We start from the raw sequence: 18,959 nt of genomic DNA on the forward strand, positions 1-18,959 counted from the left end.
TTTCTGGTACAACACTAAAGTTTCTACCGGTACTGCACCGCGTATAATAATAATTCTCTAGGCGCTGTTCCGTGGATAATTGACATTTCCGCAAGTTCTCCGGAGTTTCACGGGATAATGCGACCGCGGAGGTTTGGAGCGAATATACGTACATATACCTATGCATATAATAGGGAAAAACGAATGATGATTTCGGAGAAAACACTCGTCGCGTTTAAAGAAATTATCAGAATATGCAGCCCGTGTCGTAAAGCGAGTTACAAACTCTCGTGAAATATTTCTTCGCAATCGGTGCCATCAGCGCGAATAATTCGTCGTGCCGTACCGCAAATGTAGGTACAAAGTATAAGTTACAAGGTACAAGGTATAGCACACGCAGCGTCCGACCCGCTTGTCGACGCCTTCGCGAATTTCTAAACGACGCGCGGCGCTACATAATACGCGGCTTCATAGTTTTGCGAGTGAAAAAGCTGCCCACAGCGCATTGACCAACTCCGGCTGATCTAGTATTCCGCAAAGACTCTCCGGCGATCAATTTCGTATTCTCTCGTCGTTCACCGTGTCCACCGTTTGTTCCTCGATCCTTCTGCCACGTCGGTGAGACTGATTCCCTCTGCAGCGGTCGAAAGCCTCGAATCGGCATTGATTTAACGTACAATTATTTCACATGAATAGAGCTGGAATGAGGTCAAATTATTTATTTACCGCACAAATGGAGTCGCTAAGAGTTTGGTCAAATTTTGCAAATGGCGATATAATCACGATCCTCTGCAAATAGACTTGTTACTTGTAGTTTGTTAAATTGTCAACGAAATTCGCAAAGCTAAGGTGGAATTTGCACGGCGACGCGATACCGATTATTAGCGACCGTTCTCTAAATCGCGCATGCGAACGTATTTCGCACCCAGGTGAAAAACAGACAACGACGAGGCGAGAGACCTAATTGAGTCACTGACTGCAGACTTCACTTGCCAATTATTACCCACGTATATTCGCGAACTCGAGGCCACGCGGCTTAACCGGAACACAGATCATTATATATATTTTACACTACACGCGTACGCATATGCGTACGTATATTTGCGTTGTCGGTGTGCAAATGCAACAAAAAGGTCAGATTTGAGCGAGAGAAAAAAGCAAAATGGAAGGACAGAAATGAATAAAAGCTCCGAGAGAGACTGGAAGGTAAATCTGGTGAAAAATGTAAAACCGTCGGACAGACGTGAGACGGTTAAACCGGGCGTTGTCAGCAGGTGTTAAAGATCGTCGTTTTATAGAGCGAAAATTTAATTTTGTCCAAACAATATAACAATAATTTATGCGAACGATTGCAGATCCGCGGCGCGAAAGCCGGTTCAACTTGGCTTGATCATTAGTGGCGCTCGTTTGCGTTAAAATACGACTATATACGACGAGACCTGAAATAATTTGTTTATTTTTCTTCACCACGCACACCGTATCCTCGGATTTCCTAATCTCTACGTGACTTGGCGAGTCAACGGCAAAAAGGGATTCTCGGCACAGGTTCGTTAAAATCCAGCTATATATAACGTACATTTGTTATACACAGACTCTCAACGTAACGTCAGCTGCAGGTTCTCTCGGGGCAAACCTGATCGAAACGCGTAAATTTCAGACATTAAAACGACAACTGGAGACAAAAATTATACCATTTTAATTTCACGGTATAAGGTGTACATACGTATGTATACACACACACACACACACACGTATGAATGAAACGTAAAAGTTATTTATGAAGTATAAAGTTTACACTAAAATACTCGACAGATTATGACGTAGCTGTTGTAATAATTGCAAGCGGATAATACCAAGATTTAAGAGCAGACAGTTTTTTCAAAGTTTTCGAAATATCCTGCGTCATTCCTCATTTCAATTAATTCAAATACCAAGCCTGCGCTTCCAAGGCGTCCGCATCTGTCTTAATTGAATTCCCACAGATCGGACTAAAAGTCAAGGCCCAAATTGGCGAGGACGACGAGAGGAGAGAAAACCGAGTAAAACATGAGGATAACGATCCCCGCACACACGCAACGCACGGCGAAAACTCGCGAATTAGGATAAAACGGCGTACCGTTACACGTGCAGAATCGGGTAGCCGTTCGTAGGCATAATAATGTAATGGTGAAAGTAGCGACACCCACTTGTCGCTAAATGTTCGTCGTCAGCCTCCGCGGAGTTCGGAGTGTTTCGACCAGCGAGAATTGCAAATGCAGAATTTTGCGCCACACAGCGGGGACAAGTTCTGTTTTTTTTATTTTGTCATTTTGCGTAGCTGCGGATAACAAAGCGTTGAGTCGATGCATTCGCGTTGTGGGGTCCTCATTCTACCCGCAATTCGATCACTGGGCAAGTTATCAGGGCTGATCGATCGGTTCGACTCAATAACTCGGTGGTACGATCCTCGAGAGCGACGTTGTTAAAAGTAGTTTAGAGTTGCCGACCGAGAAGCTTGGCTCGCTGTGATATATCATCGTACGCCTGCATGTTGAAAATCGCAATATTATATTCATTCTCCTCGGCGTTGAAGAATGATCACTTATTATTATACCATACCCACCGGCCGAGAGTGCTGGATACACAAACAGAATTGCGCAACACGTGAAACGAGCGTAGAATCGCAATTATAATAGGCAGTCTAGAGCCGCGGGAGTACATAAGGTATGATTCGAGGAGTGTGTCAACTGCGAAAATATTTTTAAAAAAAATTTTATATTACGCCTAATAATAAGCGAGATTTCTCTGCTATGACCGGTAAGCATTCGCGTTCGCTAAAAAGTCTCGTTCAGAGCCTCTACGCGAGTAGGTACAGATTTCAATTAATTTTCAGCCTGTCGCTTCGCTTCTACTCGTCTAAAGAAGGATCTCCGCTCGATATACGAATAGATATACGTCTGTATCCTTAGCGGATGAAAAGAACTCCGCGGGTTTAGAGAGGCACAGAGCCTTTCTCGTCACCCGGTCCACCTACTTATAACGATACGAGCCTGGTACGGATGACAGAAAAAATTATGTCACTCGCCTGGTGAACACCTCCGCGAACTTTGAATTTGAATTTTGAATCGATGACGTCATCGATGTTAGAAATTTCTTTTACGCAGGCTTAGCTCGGCACCCCGCGGCTAATTATAAGCCATCATCATCCCTCGGCATATATTCGCAATCGCAAGACGGAAGCCGAGGATCGTTTGAGCGGATCGTGACACCGATGAGTCAACGAACGGCTATAACTGTAATAATCGCAGGATTTGATCGAGCGGACTGTAAGATTTCATCTACCGAGTTACGGAAAGAAAATAAATATTCCGATCGAGATAAACGTGGGCCTGAAATACCTGTTACGCAGAAAAATTATCTCATTTTTTTTTTGTTTTCCCTGCTCGTATGTAATTGCGGGCGTTTCAAAGTTTTATCAAGTCTTTCACAACGTCTCGAAACCCCGGCACATATTGTGCCAAAATATAACCACGGCACGCGATGTTTCGCAGCAATGTTACAATAATAACGAAAATCTAACAACCGAAAGGATTGTTTGGAATCTCGTTCATCGAGTTATACGGATCAAAGGCGAGCTAGAATTGCGTAATCTGATTGCGAACGAAGAATTTCACAGGCAGAGACGCGTGAGCACGGATCGATTAATCATTCGTCGAATAGCCCTGCACGATCGAGTTATAAATTCTACATTTATATGGTAAAATGTCCGCACGCGAGTCTGATAACGATAACTTAAATATATTCTAAAAATGTGTCGTTAAATAAACACGATTCGCCGCGTGCGCCTTATACAAACTTCACCTCTCGAAATTCGCAATCTTAACTATAATATACCTACATATATACGTCTAATGGCTGGGAATATAGTTATTCGTGGAACGATTAGGGTACACGGTAATACATGTTCGATATACGTACAAGTGCCATGCGGTTCGATACGTGTGGCATTTGCGGTGGTCGTAAATTGGCAATAATTCCAACCAGTCTCCAAACGACCCGAGTCTGGTGGGGGCTGCTGGTCGATCGCTCGTTTCGAAGACTTAATTCTCGTTACCAAACGGGAGACATCAATGCTCGCTGGATGCAGTCGCGTAGCTGCGTAGCACCCAGAGCTCGACACTCGACCATTAAGAATCACCGAAAATAATCGATTTTTGATTTTTTTTTCGATTACCTCGAAATCGCTGCCCTTTCCCGAAGGCTCGTGCATATTACAATATATGTAGGATGTAGTTCCATACGTCGTCTCGTCGTGTTTGAAATGAGAAGAACGTGAGGCGAGAAGCCTCCACTCGAGTTCTATAATGCATTCGATTCAGATTGCACACATACGCGGCGTATATCCTGCTGGTGCAGAGAGATAGAAATCGACACAAATCCCTTTCCTATATTCAGTAAGATCCAGTTGCCGTTTTCTGCCGGATCTGCAGGATCCAGTCGTCGGGTTTCCGGTCGAGCCATGCGGGACGAGAAAAAATCAGGGCACACCTCAGCTCGCTGCTACTATTTCCTATAATCCGTTTATTCTCTTTTTTTTCACTATCGCGAGTCTAACGACACTGGTATATAGGGTGGTCATATTTTTGGGAGATAATCACACGATATTTTTAGGTTTTTAACTCTATATTAGGTTCAGATTCAATTCGAATTGAAGAAAAATAAAATGTACAAAACAGTCAGTTTAAGCCGATTTCTTTGCTTGACGGAAAAAAGGAATATTTTTACCTCAAAAACTTATTTCTAATTCCCACGATAGAAAACTGATGTTTTAACAATTTTTTCCATGACCAAATTAAAAATCACCTGACAATCCCAGGTTTTCCATGACCCCCTTTAAATACCCTGACATTAACAGATTTTCCAGATACGCGGACACCCTGAGGATAGTTTTAACCCGGCGCTTTAATATATTATCGAAACGAGAGCAGTTTATTCGAAATGATAACGCATGCTGAAGTGAAGCGTGTATCGATCGCGGCACGAATCATTGGAATTCACCATCCGCGATCGATCTGCGATTTCCTTCTTCTCTTGGCTCCGTCCAGTTTTTCCGAGAATTCAGCTCTCCTAGTAGCCGCACTCTTTGCATAGGAATTATTGCCGCATGACGCGGCTTATGGTGTTGAGGTAAAGCTACGTGTCGGCACGTGTTTAGTGACCATGAGTATATAATAAAGGCGTGTTTCGATGAAGGTGTACAATCACCGTCCGTTCATTACGCGTCGTCGATTAGTCATACGGTAAAATACGAATCAACGCGCATATGTAATACAAATTTGAAATATATTATCATTATTATTTATAGCCGAGCGGATGACTCCGAAAATGGATTGAAGATGAGAGATTTTTCGATTCGTAAACGCGAAACTCATCAACTATTCATGCGAGGGTGTGATTTTCTCTTCGAAATTATCAATTCGAATATGCGCGCATATAATATATCCGGTCTAGACGAATCGCGGCTCGCTCGCGTAATTATGACTGGACTCCGGACGACACAATGACAAATAAATTATCATACAAATTCCTTTGGATTTTCTTCTCTCTCTCTCTCTGTTTTTCCATCCGTACACAGATGGAATCGCGGCCGTAAGGCAAGAACTTCCTGACGTCAATAGACGCGCTGACAAATTTACACGCATCCACGATTCCAATGTATTTTCGAGTGTATTTTCTACGCACAATTTGAGAAAAGGATCGGCCGACGCTCACGCACTGATTCCCTCGAACTATGAGCCAAAGAGAGTTTATTATGGGTGCAACTTGTTTGCTGACTCTGTTTCAATGAGAGCCTTGAAAATAACTTCCAAGAATATTTACTGTTGTAAAAATCGCGTTCGCATTTTCCCTCTCCAAGTCGGAGCAAAAGCGTGTTGTTTTCGTGTTACTCGATACGAGAGAGATCGACATTTGCGTTGTCGTATTATTACCGACTGGTCATTAATCTACAACTTAATCAGATACGGCTATCAAGTTGAGTGTTATGCCAACTATAACATAACAGATGAATATTGACGGTGCAGGAGATGTGACAACGAGATAAGAAAAGGCGCGAAAAACTGTTTTATAATTTATCTGCAAGTAGTCCACGTCCAAAAAAAACTCCGGACACTTTTGTCATATTTCATTGGATTCCTTTGGAGATTCTACACATTTTTCAAGGTGTCGTTAAAAGTCGTAAGCGAATCAAGCTGACCGAGGGAAATCGCCATAGAGATCTTACAAAGCGCAATCAGGCGCAGAACCGCGGGGGGCTTTTATTTTGACCTAATGATCAGGAGCGGAAACAGAAGCGCCAAAATTCAGCTTTCGACTCTGCGGAAAATAAGTGTCACTAATTACGAAATACCGCAACAGTTCCAACCCAGACGTCTTTCACACCTGTTCCTTCTGAAATAACAGAGTTTGGAGACTCGGAGTTTCGCCTAAAAACCATTCGTCTGAATTCATCCTCTCCTCAAACTTAGCTTATACATATATACATGTTGCAGTCTGCATGGTTAATTCATCGCGAATCTTCCTCTGCTCTTCTCGAAGACACAAAGTAGTCACTCGAATGGCTTGAAATGGCGTGAAAAATGTTCGTACCTACTTAATTCTTCGTTTTTCGCTCCTCTTTTTCTCATCTTCTTTATAGAATGCGCGCAAAAGGAATATCAATGAATGATGAGGTGCGCGTAGGTGCGTGTTTGCAAACTGCGTCACGACGCGTCCGTCCTTGGCGTCCGCGAGCTTGTCGGTAACCAAAGGTAAGCCTAAGGTAAGCCTGAGCCTCCTCTCCTCTCCTCTCCTCTCTCTCTCTCTCTCTCTCTCTCTCTCTCTCTCTCTCTGATTCTCTATCGGTCAGTCTCTCCCTCTGCGTCCCTCGTGCCGGTGACTATCTTAACATGGAGAGAGATTACCATCGACTCGGCCGAAGCGTGTCAACCGCATATGTGTTTCCACGTGTGTATACACGAATCAAAAAGTACTTCTCGACACGGCCCCTGTGCTGCCGACCACTTGACATATCCGCACGTCTCTCCGCCTCTTCTCGATTAAAGCTGCTTCGGCGTATCACGGGAATTACAGGTATTATTTCCTACGTATCTACGTAGATACGTGAAAGAGTTGGGAGGCAGGCCTCGGCACGTGCGCGATTTACACCGCGCAAATTTTTTCCCCATAACACGTACTTGGTCAACCGCTCGTTTCGGTATTGACACCGTGTGCGGTAAACACGTGACGCTGATCGTCTTCGGACATCCGCTGATTCGTGGCGTTCCCTGAGGATATTCTTTCGCAGAGATAGTGTGATAAGGCGAAAAAGTATTGTAATCGCTGGCGAACGGCGGACGCTTCGCAGATATCTTTCACCGATACGAACGCATGTTGGAAAACTGGTATTTTCGCGATCGAGCGTGACGGTGGTTATGAATTCATATACCGCGTGTGTGCTCAGTGAGCAAGCTGGTTCTCCCGTGGGAACAGCGACGTGCACCGCGCTCGCTGATCACAGATATTCCTTCCTTGCCTCGAAGGACAAATTGTGATTGAGAATATACCTTGCACGCAATATCGTACGGTAATTCTCGAAGGTTTGTCTCCGGGGATCAACTGCGATATTATACGTACGTACATGCATGCGATACAGGTACGCAATCTCGCGTGTCCAGCCCGCAGGTATAACTGCAGGTACACGTAGGAGCGACATTGCGGAAGTGGGTATTAATTCGATATAAAACAGCACGCGGCGAGGATAGTCGGTGGGCGTTTCCGTCAATATTACACGACGGCGTCGCGTTACGAGATGCGAAAATATATTTGCAAATATCTCGAGACGATGGCTCTTCTGGATGCTGCGTCGTAGCAGCGTGACGTCTAATTTTGGAGTTGTTTTCTCCGTGGCCGATCGACCAGAGCCGATCGTACTTATAAATCAAAAAGTCCAAGGCTCGTGCAGTTATCCATATTAACATTAAACAATACGGAATAAATTAGCGAGTACAAACTCTGCTTTAGGCTCGTTCGCGGTTTGCGTGTGTACGGTATACATAATCTCATATACACGATAGTTGTCGAAGGATCACTCGCGCAAACGTTATTCCGAGTACGATCAAGCACACGGACGAGAAAAAGGCGTTCCAATAATTTAGAAAGCCCCCCAAGTTACACGCATGTGATACCTATAGTATAACGTATGCTTGAGTCGGTTCTTTAACCTTCGCAGCTGTTCGGCAGCAGTCTGCAATTCGGCGCTCCCTACCGCATGGTGATCCTATAAATGTTATAAATATTGCGATTTTGTTCAACAAGTAGTGTTGATATAATATGTAAACATATTCGCGACTTGCGTAACCGATAAAGTTTAAACTCTGACATATCACGTCGCGAACTTGAAGATGGAAAATTGTTTCGGGCTCAGGACTTTGGCAGAGTATATTTTACTACCATTAACTAGTCGGTCTCGACTTTCTGACACACGGTTGATTACATTTAGTGTAATTGTAAACGGCTGTAGAATATATTCCTGTAAGACGGAAAATATTGCGGAAAGCAAATGAAGAAAACAAAAAAAAAATAAAAATAAATAATACATGCGTACATCAGATTCGGAAATCGTGATTAGAATCTTCCTTTAATAACGAACCAGGGTAAACAGCGCAGGTGTGTATATTAATTATGTGGCAGGTTCGAGTAGCCGATAGTCGACGATGAAGTCACCGCGCAGAGATGCGGTTGATACCCGTGCAGCGAATATAAAAGCACGAGTTATCTTACGCGGCGATGATTGCAATAACAATAACACAGCGAGAGAGTAAAAGTAGGTATGCATAGTAATCAGTGGTTAAAGATCTGCGGTCCGTTCTGCCCGACCTTGGAGGATTGGATCACGAACCGGCATATCGATAGCTGCGCTTAATTGTTCCTCGGGAAAGAACTGCGTTTATACGCTTACACAACGCGCGTACAAACAGACGGCGATTCGAAGGGATACACGTACATCAACAATACCCATGTACAACGTAGAGGAATAATGACGACGTGTTCCCGATTAATCATCTCATGGGCCGCGATTCATCCGTGCAGCGAGAGTACAATAATTTCAAGGACTTAAGGACCTCGTTTCGGAATAAAAAAAAATTAACGAATACCTAAATAAACAATTCTGCGAGGTAAATAAAAAGGCTCGAAATCATACGTGCGAGTCGCATAATATGTGTAATTTAAATTGCTCAATTACCGTGCCGTTACATGTGGTCTAGAATCAATTTGAACCTTACGGCCGCTGCTGTACGCAGTAAGTTAGTAAGCAATACCTGATCCGAACACCAAACTAGACGAATTATATTTTTAGCATGATGCAGGCCTGCGTTGACAACACGCCACGTATAGCAACCCTGGACTCCACCAGGCGCGCGTGGGTCGGCTCCAGATGTCGAAGTTATCGGTGTGGGGCGTTAGCAGCCTCCCAGCCCCCTGCAGCCGGTGCAGAATGTGTTTACGTTATCGTGAAATACCGGCGCCAGCGTCGCCGACAAGCCGATTTACGACGAGGTATAAAATAAAAGGAGGAAGATGACGATGCGGAGGAGGAGGAACCGGTCGCAAGAAACTAGAACGAGCCGGTGCATCCGTTCGATTTCAGGGGGTCAAGTTCCGGTAAAAATAATGTACCGGGACGCGAACCGTTATTGTAGGTCAAATAATATACGGGATTAATAAATTTTGCGCTTCTCCAAACGTCCTTACGCATAATGTGTGAAACGATGACGAGGGCGTGATACGGGAGTGCGGTAATGGGACTAGGGGTCAAATGTGTAGCTTTTCAAAAGCTTCATTGCACCGACTTTTATGGTATCGTAAATCAGAGTCGGAGCGTTTGCTGGCTGGTCGTCCTTCCGCAGTGCGCATGCCGCTGCACAGTATCAACTGACCACTGGCTATTCTACAGCACGCTGTAAAGGGTGTATGTTGTGCGATACGAGGAGTTATCTTTAACTTTCGAATGTATACTATGCACAATTTTAGCGGCAAATATTAAACTTCCTGTCTTGGAAGACTGGGAGTGTCGTAATTGGCCTGTGATTGGTCACTTTCACGGACGATTTGAATGATTGCCGATAGAGATTCGGCAATTGCGACGATTCATAATGATCGCTGGAATAGATCGTGATCTCGAGGGAAATTATCCAACGGTAGAATGAGTCGACACCCTTTGTTGCAGCAATTACATGCAGCTATTGCAGAGAACAGTGAGATATGCCTTACTAGTAAATCATCGCCAACATTTTCCTGTCGAGATTTATTATTAAAACCCGTACGCCACGTTGTCATTTCGAAACCCTGTGACGAAACCATCAGCGCGTCGATGCTATGGTCAGCTTACGTCCATTCAAGTGCCCTTATTTCTCGAGGATGTAATTAACAAACCCTGACTTCAAGATCGTGCGTTTAGCTTCCCGCGAATTAGTAGAGTGAGACTGAGCGAGATCCATAAACTGGTCGGTCTAATTTTCGAGATGGTCGGAATAGGTAAAGTCGATGTAGAGACAGTCTGGTTTCGTTCTAGGCTGTGTATAACGCGGATTCGTTACGGTGACCGAGCACACCTCAGTCGCATCCTGGCACCAGGCTACACCCACTTTTCATTCATTTTTCAACAGGGAATAAATCGTGAATCATTCGATACGAGTGCGACAGACTGCAGGCCTTTACTGCTAATGCGTAACGAGCTGATTCCACTTGAAACTATACACCGAATTGGCACGATCAATTATGCAGCTAGTACCTAGTTCAGAACGAGCTTTCCAATCATGCCCGAATTACCGGAGAGAAAATAAACTGTTACAGATGGTATCCAATGACTACTGATAACAGCTCTGAAATTAGCTGTAATCCTTCCACCATGGTGAAGCCTCTAGCTGTTTAAAATGACGTGACAGCTCGCGCGTTTCGCTGCAGAAATGTATTTGTAAAAATTTTCAGTACTTCAGAGCGTAACCATCTTCGGTTTGGTAAAAATTATAAAAACAATTAAAACCAAAAAAAAAAAAGAAATGCTTTTCAAACAAGAGGACGTCTCACCGGACGACCCAAAAACCGTGTTTTATGACAAGAGTAACGTGACCACTAGCGCCAGCGATGGGGTTATATTTCGATGTGACAATACTAGGTACGGAAACGATGCAAAGAGCGAGTCCTTGTCCTACGACGAAACAACCGAGTACATCCTTCGCCCCTTGGAACAAACTGACGCGAGCCTGCAGAAAGAGGGTTCCGGGGACCAGATCCAGGACGAAGTCCCGATGCGGAGAAGTCTCTTCCCGTTCGTGGCTCCCTACGTGTTGTTTCACTCGATAAATTGCAAGTGCCCAAAGCTGTCCAGCAGTATCAGCAAGTACTTGAAGTGGAAACTGAGCGGAGTAACACCGAGGATAGTGATTCGAACGCTTCGGAAGTCGGGATATCGTCTGGTTACAGAGGCGGAGGACTGGTCAGGTACATGGGGTCACTCGGTGAAAGACGCGGCACTGTTCAAGGAGGTGAAATGCTTCCAAAAGCTCAACTGTTTCCCCGGATCGCACAATCTCGGCTGCAAGGATCAGTTGTGGAGAAACTTTAGTCGCCTGAGAAGAGTGTTTGGTAAAGAAGAGTTCGGCTTTGTGCCCGAGACGTTTATCCTTCCCCGGGACATGGCGAGGCTGAAGAAGGCTTGGAGAAGGAACCTCGGACAGAGATGGATCGTGAAACCGCCGTCGTCGGGACGTGGACAAGGGATTCGAGTCATCGATCAGTGGTGGGAAGTGCCCAAGTGGCACCTCGTCATCGTCCAACGCTACTTGACCAGGCCGAAACTGATACACGGAAGGAAGTTCGACCTGCGAGTCTACGTCCTGGCGACCAGCATCGACCCCCTCAGGATCTACGTCTACTCCGAGGGACTCGTGCGGTTCGCGTCCGTCAAGTACGTCGACAATTCGAAGAACCTCAACGACCGTTTCATGCACCTGACAAACACCAGCATCAACAAATACAGTCCTAACTACGTTGTCAACGGTAACGCGAGCTCCTGTTACGGTCACAAATGGTCCTTCAGTACCCTGTGGGCCTTCTTGGCGAGGGACAACGTCGACGTAAAGGCCTTGTGGGGCCTGATCAAGGACATCGTCGTGAAGACGCTAATCGGTGGGGAGGCGTCGATGCGCGCGAAGATCAGGGAGAACGTAGCCTCGACGTACGCCTGCTACGAGCTTTACGGTTTCGATGTTATTCTCGACGAGGACTACAAGCCTTGGCTTTTGGAAGTCAACACCTTACCCTCTCTGCATACCGACTCGTCCTTGGATGTGACCGTCAAGGCTCCACTGATTAGGAGCGTTTTCAACATGGCGGGATATCAGCTGCCCTCAAACATGACTGTATTCGAGGAGCGGCAACTGGTCAAGGAATTTCAGTGCCGGAGAATGCGCCAGGACGAACGGATCTACAGCACGAGTCTCGGGGAGGAGGAGAAACGGAAGCAGAGGGAATTCCTCAGGTCGCCGGAACGCGCCAATTATATTTTGGCCATTATCAGGGATCTGACTAGGGACGATGTTCGGCAGCTCATTAGATACGAGGACGAAATCACTCAGATTGGAAATTTCGAAAAGGTTTTTCCAACTTCCGAGAGTCACAGGTATCACTGCTTCTTCAAAACTCAACGATACTACAACCTGCTTCTTGATGCCTGGGAGTTTCAAGCACGCATGGACAGACGCGATGGAATCGAACGACTCAAGAATTTGTGCAGGAAAAAATTTCACTTGGAAACTATGGCGCTTCTCTGATTTGCCGGTTGTTATGTCGAAGTTTGTCCTTTTCCCACGTAAGATTATCCAAAACACACGAATATGGAATTTGTTTCAGTCTCACTGTGTCAAATAAAGCGTATTACCTTCGTACGGTCGTCTATTTCAACTCCTTTATCCTATGGAAATCGTATTCCTCGTAAGAGACAGGAAGGATCGTTTCAAATATTGACAATTTCGAAACTGAAATTATTCACTATACCTACCTACACGCTTTACTCGTATTTCAAATATTAACTGCCTCAATAAATAAACTGGCTTGGAATTTCGTCAATACCTGCTGGGAGAAATACAAATAAATCTAACAGCCCTCCGTACTTGAACATAAAATTAAGAAATCTCATTTGCAGTCTCTATACCGAAAGGCTCAGCCCTAATTGGTGTGACCCTGATCCAATCCGGTGGTAATTCGGTACCTTTTACACGTACGAGTTCATTGAACAGCGAACGACAATCCATGGTCCGTATACATATAGTGATCATGATAAAAGCCTAGTGCGGCTGTTCGTCACTTTACCGATTATGCAAGATCCGACCTTAAGCATCGATTTAATTTATGGAGCAATAGCTGTATTATTGACTGTGAGATACGATCAGCCTGGTGAGGATCGATCAAAATTGAGTGCCGATAATCTGGGTACAGCGTTGTGCCCGTCGAGGTTTATTAGGAGCTAAGGAATAACGTGCAACGAAAGCATTCGACCCTGTTTCGAGGAAGTTACGCGATGATCGGTAGCCAACGATTGGTCCCAGGTAGACGGCGCGGTCTCACAACAAGACTCCACGTTAAGAATAGACCAGCAGCCTAGTATTGAACCAACGACTGCAGCCCGATTGTCACCGCCAAAAATATTCCCTCCCGGGTGAAAAGGTAGCTGCGTAGATGCGGAGGGTGCAGAAGTGTTAACCACGCTTACAATTTCCTACTCAATGCGAACAGGCACGGGCATAATAGCTACAGGTACAATGATGGCGGCGTGTTATACCTGAGGGTAGCCCCGTTTTACCGAGAAAAAAAGCGGGGGTACGCACAACATTCCGAGTATACCATTAATGGTCATGTATCCTGCAAATATCTCTTATCTTCATTTTATGATCTGAGGTATTATGAGGAGGCAAAAGTTACGTCGTTTTGCACAGCGTACGAAGACGTTGGCCTATACTCTGTCTCTTCTTGAGATGCATAAATCCTAGAACAATGTACCTACGTACCTGCTGCAAAGCACTTTGCGGACATATTAGCGTACTTAGGCAGCTACGTACGAGGTAAGATAACGATTCGAAATTAAGATCTTTACAAGAGAACGTCGTTACTGGCTGGTGAGGGTTTCCGGAGGATTGAGGTATAAGGTACGATGGATACTTTTGCGTCACTGTACAAGCCCGAAGTATAAGTTGCATAACGATTTGTCTCGCTCGCCTGGAATGCAAGCTGAAAATACAAATTCGTGTGGATGCGGGTATGCTCGTGTTTTGCCAGCGAATGATTAGCTTTCGTTCCATTCTTCTACACGTGACGAGAAACGCACGATCCTTTCTCGAGTACTGATATAAATCATTATTACGACTGTAAACATAATTGTTAGACGATTCGGGGGGAAGGGAAAAACTTGCGAATGTAAAATGTTCGCGCGTTTGCACAAAAAGTAAAAATGCAAGAAAGTATCGATTGTGAAGACCGAACCGAACAACTGCAGCTTTGCTGTTGAGCGGGATCTTACAATTAGATTTAATCGCGCGATTAGGTGGCGCGCTTTGTATCTCAGAGATTTACCGGACATCGGTGTCTGAGAATATTCCAGACTTGTCTGAAACGAACGGATTCGATTCACTCCAGATGCAACGACGAGCAGGCGAGTCGGTACGATTCGCCTAAGTCAACAATTAGAACGGAAGCGTTCCGTTTCAATTTCGATATGTATTATACACGCGCAATTAATGTGCTCGAAATGACTTTCTCTAACACCAGACAAATCGTTAGCGTGCCCCTCTGCACAAGTAACGCTATCACATACGACGTAACCGTACAACCAATTACGCCTGAGTCATACCCGCGAATATAACGCGCACATCGTTTTACATAAATACTTTTTCCGTGAAAGAGCTCTTTTCACGAGTTCCTAATGCGCTCGTGCCTCCGACGTATCCACCTTTAAGTCCTATTGTTTCGGGTTAAGGTGTATTCAAGTAGTCAGCCACCGGACATAAGGTCCCGTGACTTTTTGCTCTGGTAACCAGAGCAGGGACCATTTCACGCCCGTGGTGCCGTATAACAGTTAGAAATTCTCACAAAGTTTTGCTCCGCAAAATTCAACCTCCGAACCAATGGCCACATGCGTACTCCTACGCGTTATGATTTCCCCCGGTCAGTTCCTAAATTGCGTAACGTGAAGGAATAAAAAAAAAATTGCAGTAGAAAGTATTCTTTCCCCGATGAAGAAAAAAAGGGGTCAATTAATTTTACACAAATCTCGAGCTCTGCATCTTCGCGTCATCGTCCTCTGCTGATGCAAAGCGTGTAGTCGAAATTGGAATAATATAACACCTGTATAAGTATATAAGCCGATTAAAATTCAACGGTCAAAACATTTCACCGTGCGATAAAATAGAAAGCTATGCACGCGTGTATATTATACATTACACTTTCTTCCCTGCACGATTTAAATTGAAACAACAGTGCAGTAAAACAATGCCGGAGGTATCGGCCAGCGGTGCAACAGCGATACAAACGAAACATCGCGGATGCGAGATTACGGTCGTCGATGGATGCAGGCATTCGCACGATGCTGGTTTATACACACCAGAGTCAGCCGGCATGGCGCTGATGAACGCGAGGAGAGGAGATTGCGGTGCTACGTGAATACTCGACGTCAATGACGAGTGGAAAATCAGCGCCGGTGGACAATAGCCCAGAGTATATATATATATATATATATATATATATATATATATATATATATATATATATATATATATAATATAAGGCAGGTGAGCCATTTTAACCGAATTGTTCATCTCTGCAAGCGGTCCACCTGTCGTGTTTGCGCATGACCGATGTGCGGACTAATTACAAACCAGGATCATATTGAAGTTAGTAACGTTATCGTAACGATTCATGCTGAGGAAAAACCACTATCTCGCCATTTCGGGATTGTCTGAAATTCAGTTAACTCATAATTCGAAATCTCATAGTTCTTTCAAAGTTATTGTAAGATTAAGGAAATAGTGATTTTTTTCCTCAACGTCTCGTTACGATAAAGTTATTAACTTCAACCACGTAAATTATGAGTACCGGCGAGTTTCGATTTCGCATCCGCATATTTCTCCAGGTGGCCGAACTTGCCTGCCCTGCGTGACCGGAAATAGTGTCGTCTGCACCGCTGTGGCATAAATTCGCTAAATCGTGTCACTCGCACAGGTTTGCGGAATTGATTAAAAATTGAAAACCAAACCGCAGATATCCAGCTCGATGAAGCGAGACTGTTTTCTATTAGCTGCTCGCAGGACGGCTTTGACTCCGCTTTCAAGTCGTCGATATTACAGTCCCAAGTTTTAACGGATGTAAAAATACTCGGAAAGGGTTAATAAAAAAAAAAAAAAAAAACAAGAAAAAAAAAAGAACCAACGAACGTCACGCAGACGATAGATATACTCTTTGAGAGGAAATTCACTCACCGTTAGCTGCGTCTTGTCCGGCGCTATTGCGGTAATTTCAACGGCTCTCGGCTCCGGAGGATTCGCCCGTTGTAGAATAGCTGCCGGAACCTTTGCGACGAGGGACAACCTCCTGGTGAGCCTTCGGCCGAGTTCACCTCGACGGCGAACCCTGACCCGGGGTCCGGTGCTTCTGTAGCTTCCAAATTCCATGCTGTTAACGAATTGAGCGACCGTTTTAATCGTCGATATCCGCTCGGATGTTCCGGGTTGTCACTAACGCTAACAATAAGCGGCAGGCTGGATGATTAGCTGCATCGCGAGCGTGTCTTGATATTTTTCTTCACTCGTCCGGACAATTTGTGTATCAATCTTACGTATATAGAACTGATCTCATTGCTCGCTCGTGTATAATTTTGGCTAATCGTTACGCGGAGTATTGTTGCAGCAAGCAACGAACGAGTTTAGGGCAAATATTTGGCATATTTTTCTTCTTTTTCACAGTTATTTTCTTTGATGCACGAAAATTTGAAAAGAAACAGAAAATATTATCTCGACGGTCGCGGTGCTCAGAAGAACAGCTGGATCAACACCTCGATAGCTTCGTGCGGTAATTCCTCGCGCGAATGTCAGAGTGCCGTTAATGGCTTTTTATAGAACTGATCACTTTTCAAAATTCTACGCGTAGGTATATGAAACAACACACTGGAACCCACACACGCCTCTCTCTACAACCGAAAGTCAACTCGATCCGTTGACCGCGAGGCGATGATCATCACTGAAATAAATGACTCCGTATCCTGAAGCCAAATAATAATCGCGACGCGACGCGACGTGGGACTACAGGTAGGACGTGTACGTGTAAACGGTCAACCAGATCAGGTTTGCCCCGCTCGTTCGATCGATAATCGGTTCGAGATTCGGCGCATAATTACGGCTCTTTAAAAATGGCTAATTTCAACCACAACTAAGTACGTATTTGAAAAACCGGTACTCGAGTGGCTTCCGTACAGATTTTCTTTTTTCATCGATATGAAGTTATCAGCACAACGAAGTTCGTCACATCGACGACGTTAACTTCTCGATATCACCTCCGCATCGAACCACGACACTGGCACTACCTTTCCGTTCACCACACAGAGTGTCGTAATAGTTCGTACTGGTTCACCTCGATGACGGTTGGCAACAAAACGGTTCCGCACAGTCCGCGGTCCACGTAAAAAGTGGCAAAATGTCACAGGTTAGCCGAGAAAATAGTCCAAACCCTTCGGAACGTAGGTAGAAAATCGGGTGCTCGCGAGTACGTGAAACAAGAATCGCGTAGCCGTTGAACGACTCTCACTTCGCGTCGAACCGGCTTAGCTGCAGCGACTGCCAATCGCCGGATTACGCGCCGCGAGAAGGTAAACACAGTGGAAGGGTTCCCGGGCGTTTTGTAACGAAACGCGCGGTGTGCGGATACTTAGGAGCTGCGCAAAAGCTGCCGGAGGAGACTCGGTTTGGTTACCTGGTTACTGCCGCCTCGATTCGCTGCAGTGGCGGGGCGAAAGAAAGAGAGAGAACGTGATCCCACGAGGGAGAGGGGGGGGAAGAAGAGAAGAGAAGACAAGAGAAGAGAACAGAGAGAGAGAGAGAGACTGAGATCTCGACGCGGAGTGGGGGGGAGGCTGCTGCGCGGGTGAACGATGAGCGCGAACAGAAGAACATCGAACAACGCTGCGACTTCGTTGCTGAGTTCGGTTCGAACTGATGCTTCTGCTCCGGGGATTGAGGCCTGAGCTGCGGCTATGTTCACGGTCTGCGTGGCGAGCCTCGACTGAAATTCATCGTTGTGAACAGCCGGCGACCGACTCCCGCTTCGCTGTCGGTCGCCAAGGACCGCGCGGACAGATCGCGCGTCACCTTAAAGCCGCACCGCACCGTCGACAGGCACGTGACCGATATTAATACATACGTACATATGTAGGTATGTATGTATGTACGTACAACCGTCGCTGCAGTCGACCATAGACAAAACCGATGCGCCGTTCTATGTAATAAATACTTGGCCATTGAAAATTTACGAACCGGAGAGAAGAGAGCGAGACGCTAATAGACATCGAGGCACTCACTGAAGTTGGCTGTAAACGGTAACGAGATCTTTCTTCTTTCTTTTAATGGACTCGACGTGACAAAGTACCGTTTGCAATTTATCTTATTTTTCAGGAAAAATTCAGCGTTTCATAAATATCACGATTATGCATTTGTACCGGGGGATACCGAGCGATAAACGTAACCGCAAACTACTTCGGGAAATTAAGAAAATCGAGGGGAACGAACGAACCGATATACGAATGATCGAGACTATTCGTCACCGGTTCAGGTCCAGGCTGAAGAAGTACGAGGTACCGCGGTTGTCTTCCGGCTCCGATGTAAGAGACACGCTTCATCCTCTTTCCCCGCTACTTCTTGTCG

At 45.2% G+C, this 18,959-nt stretch overlaps 2 protein-coding genes across 5 annotated transcripts in view; one reads left to right on the top strand and one right to left on the bottom strand.

The window, feature by feature from the left end:
- LOC124187707 overlaps positions 1-18,301 on the bottom strand; it is a 106,883-nt gene extending 88,582 nt beyond the window's left edge. For 3 of the 4 annotated variants that reach the window (XM_046579763.1, XM_046579764.1, XM_046579762.1), the window contains exon 1: positions 16,527-18,298. In XM_046579763.1, coding sequence (XP_046435719.1) covers positions 16,527-16,718 — 192 coding nt within the window. In that variant the 5' untranslated portion in view covers positions 16,719-18,298. Of the gene's footprint in view, positions 1-16,526 lie in introns of all 4 variants that reach the window. The other variant, XM_046579761.1, reaches the window with a different exon arrangement.
- On the top strand, positions 10,285-12,942 carry LOC124187703 (tubulin monoglutamylase TTLL4-like). Its single transcript, XM_046579749.1, has one exon. It carries the CDS (start codon positions 11,058-11,060, stop codon positions 12,828-12,830), a length of 1,773 nt encoding a protein of 590 aa, XP_046435705.1. The 5' UTR covers positions 10,285-11,057; the 3' UTR covers positions 12,831-12,942.
- Positions 18,302-18,959: the final 658 nt, after the last annotated feature.

Source organism: Neodiprion fabricii, chromosome 1 (assembly GCF_021155785.1).
Source record: "Neodiprion fabricii isolate iyNeoFabr1 chromosome 1, iyNeoFabr1.1, whole genome shotgun sequence".
Lineage (NCBI taxonomy): Eukaryota > Metazoa > Arthropoda > Insecta > Hymenoptera > Diprionidae > Neodiprion > Neodiprion fabricii.

Excerpts from the sequence above, each read along its gene's own strand:
- LOC124187703 (XM_046579749.1), top strand. The coding sequence starts at position 11,058 with ATGCTTTTCAAACAAGAGGACGTCTCACCGGACGACCCAAAAACCGTG.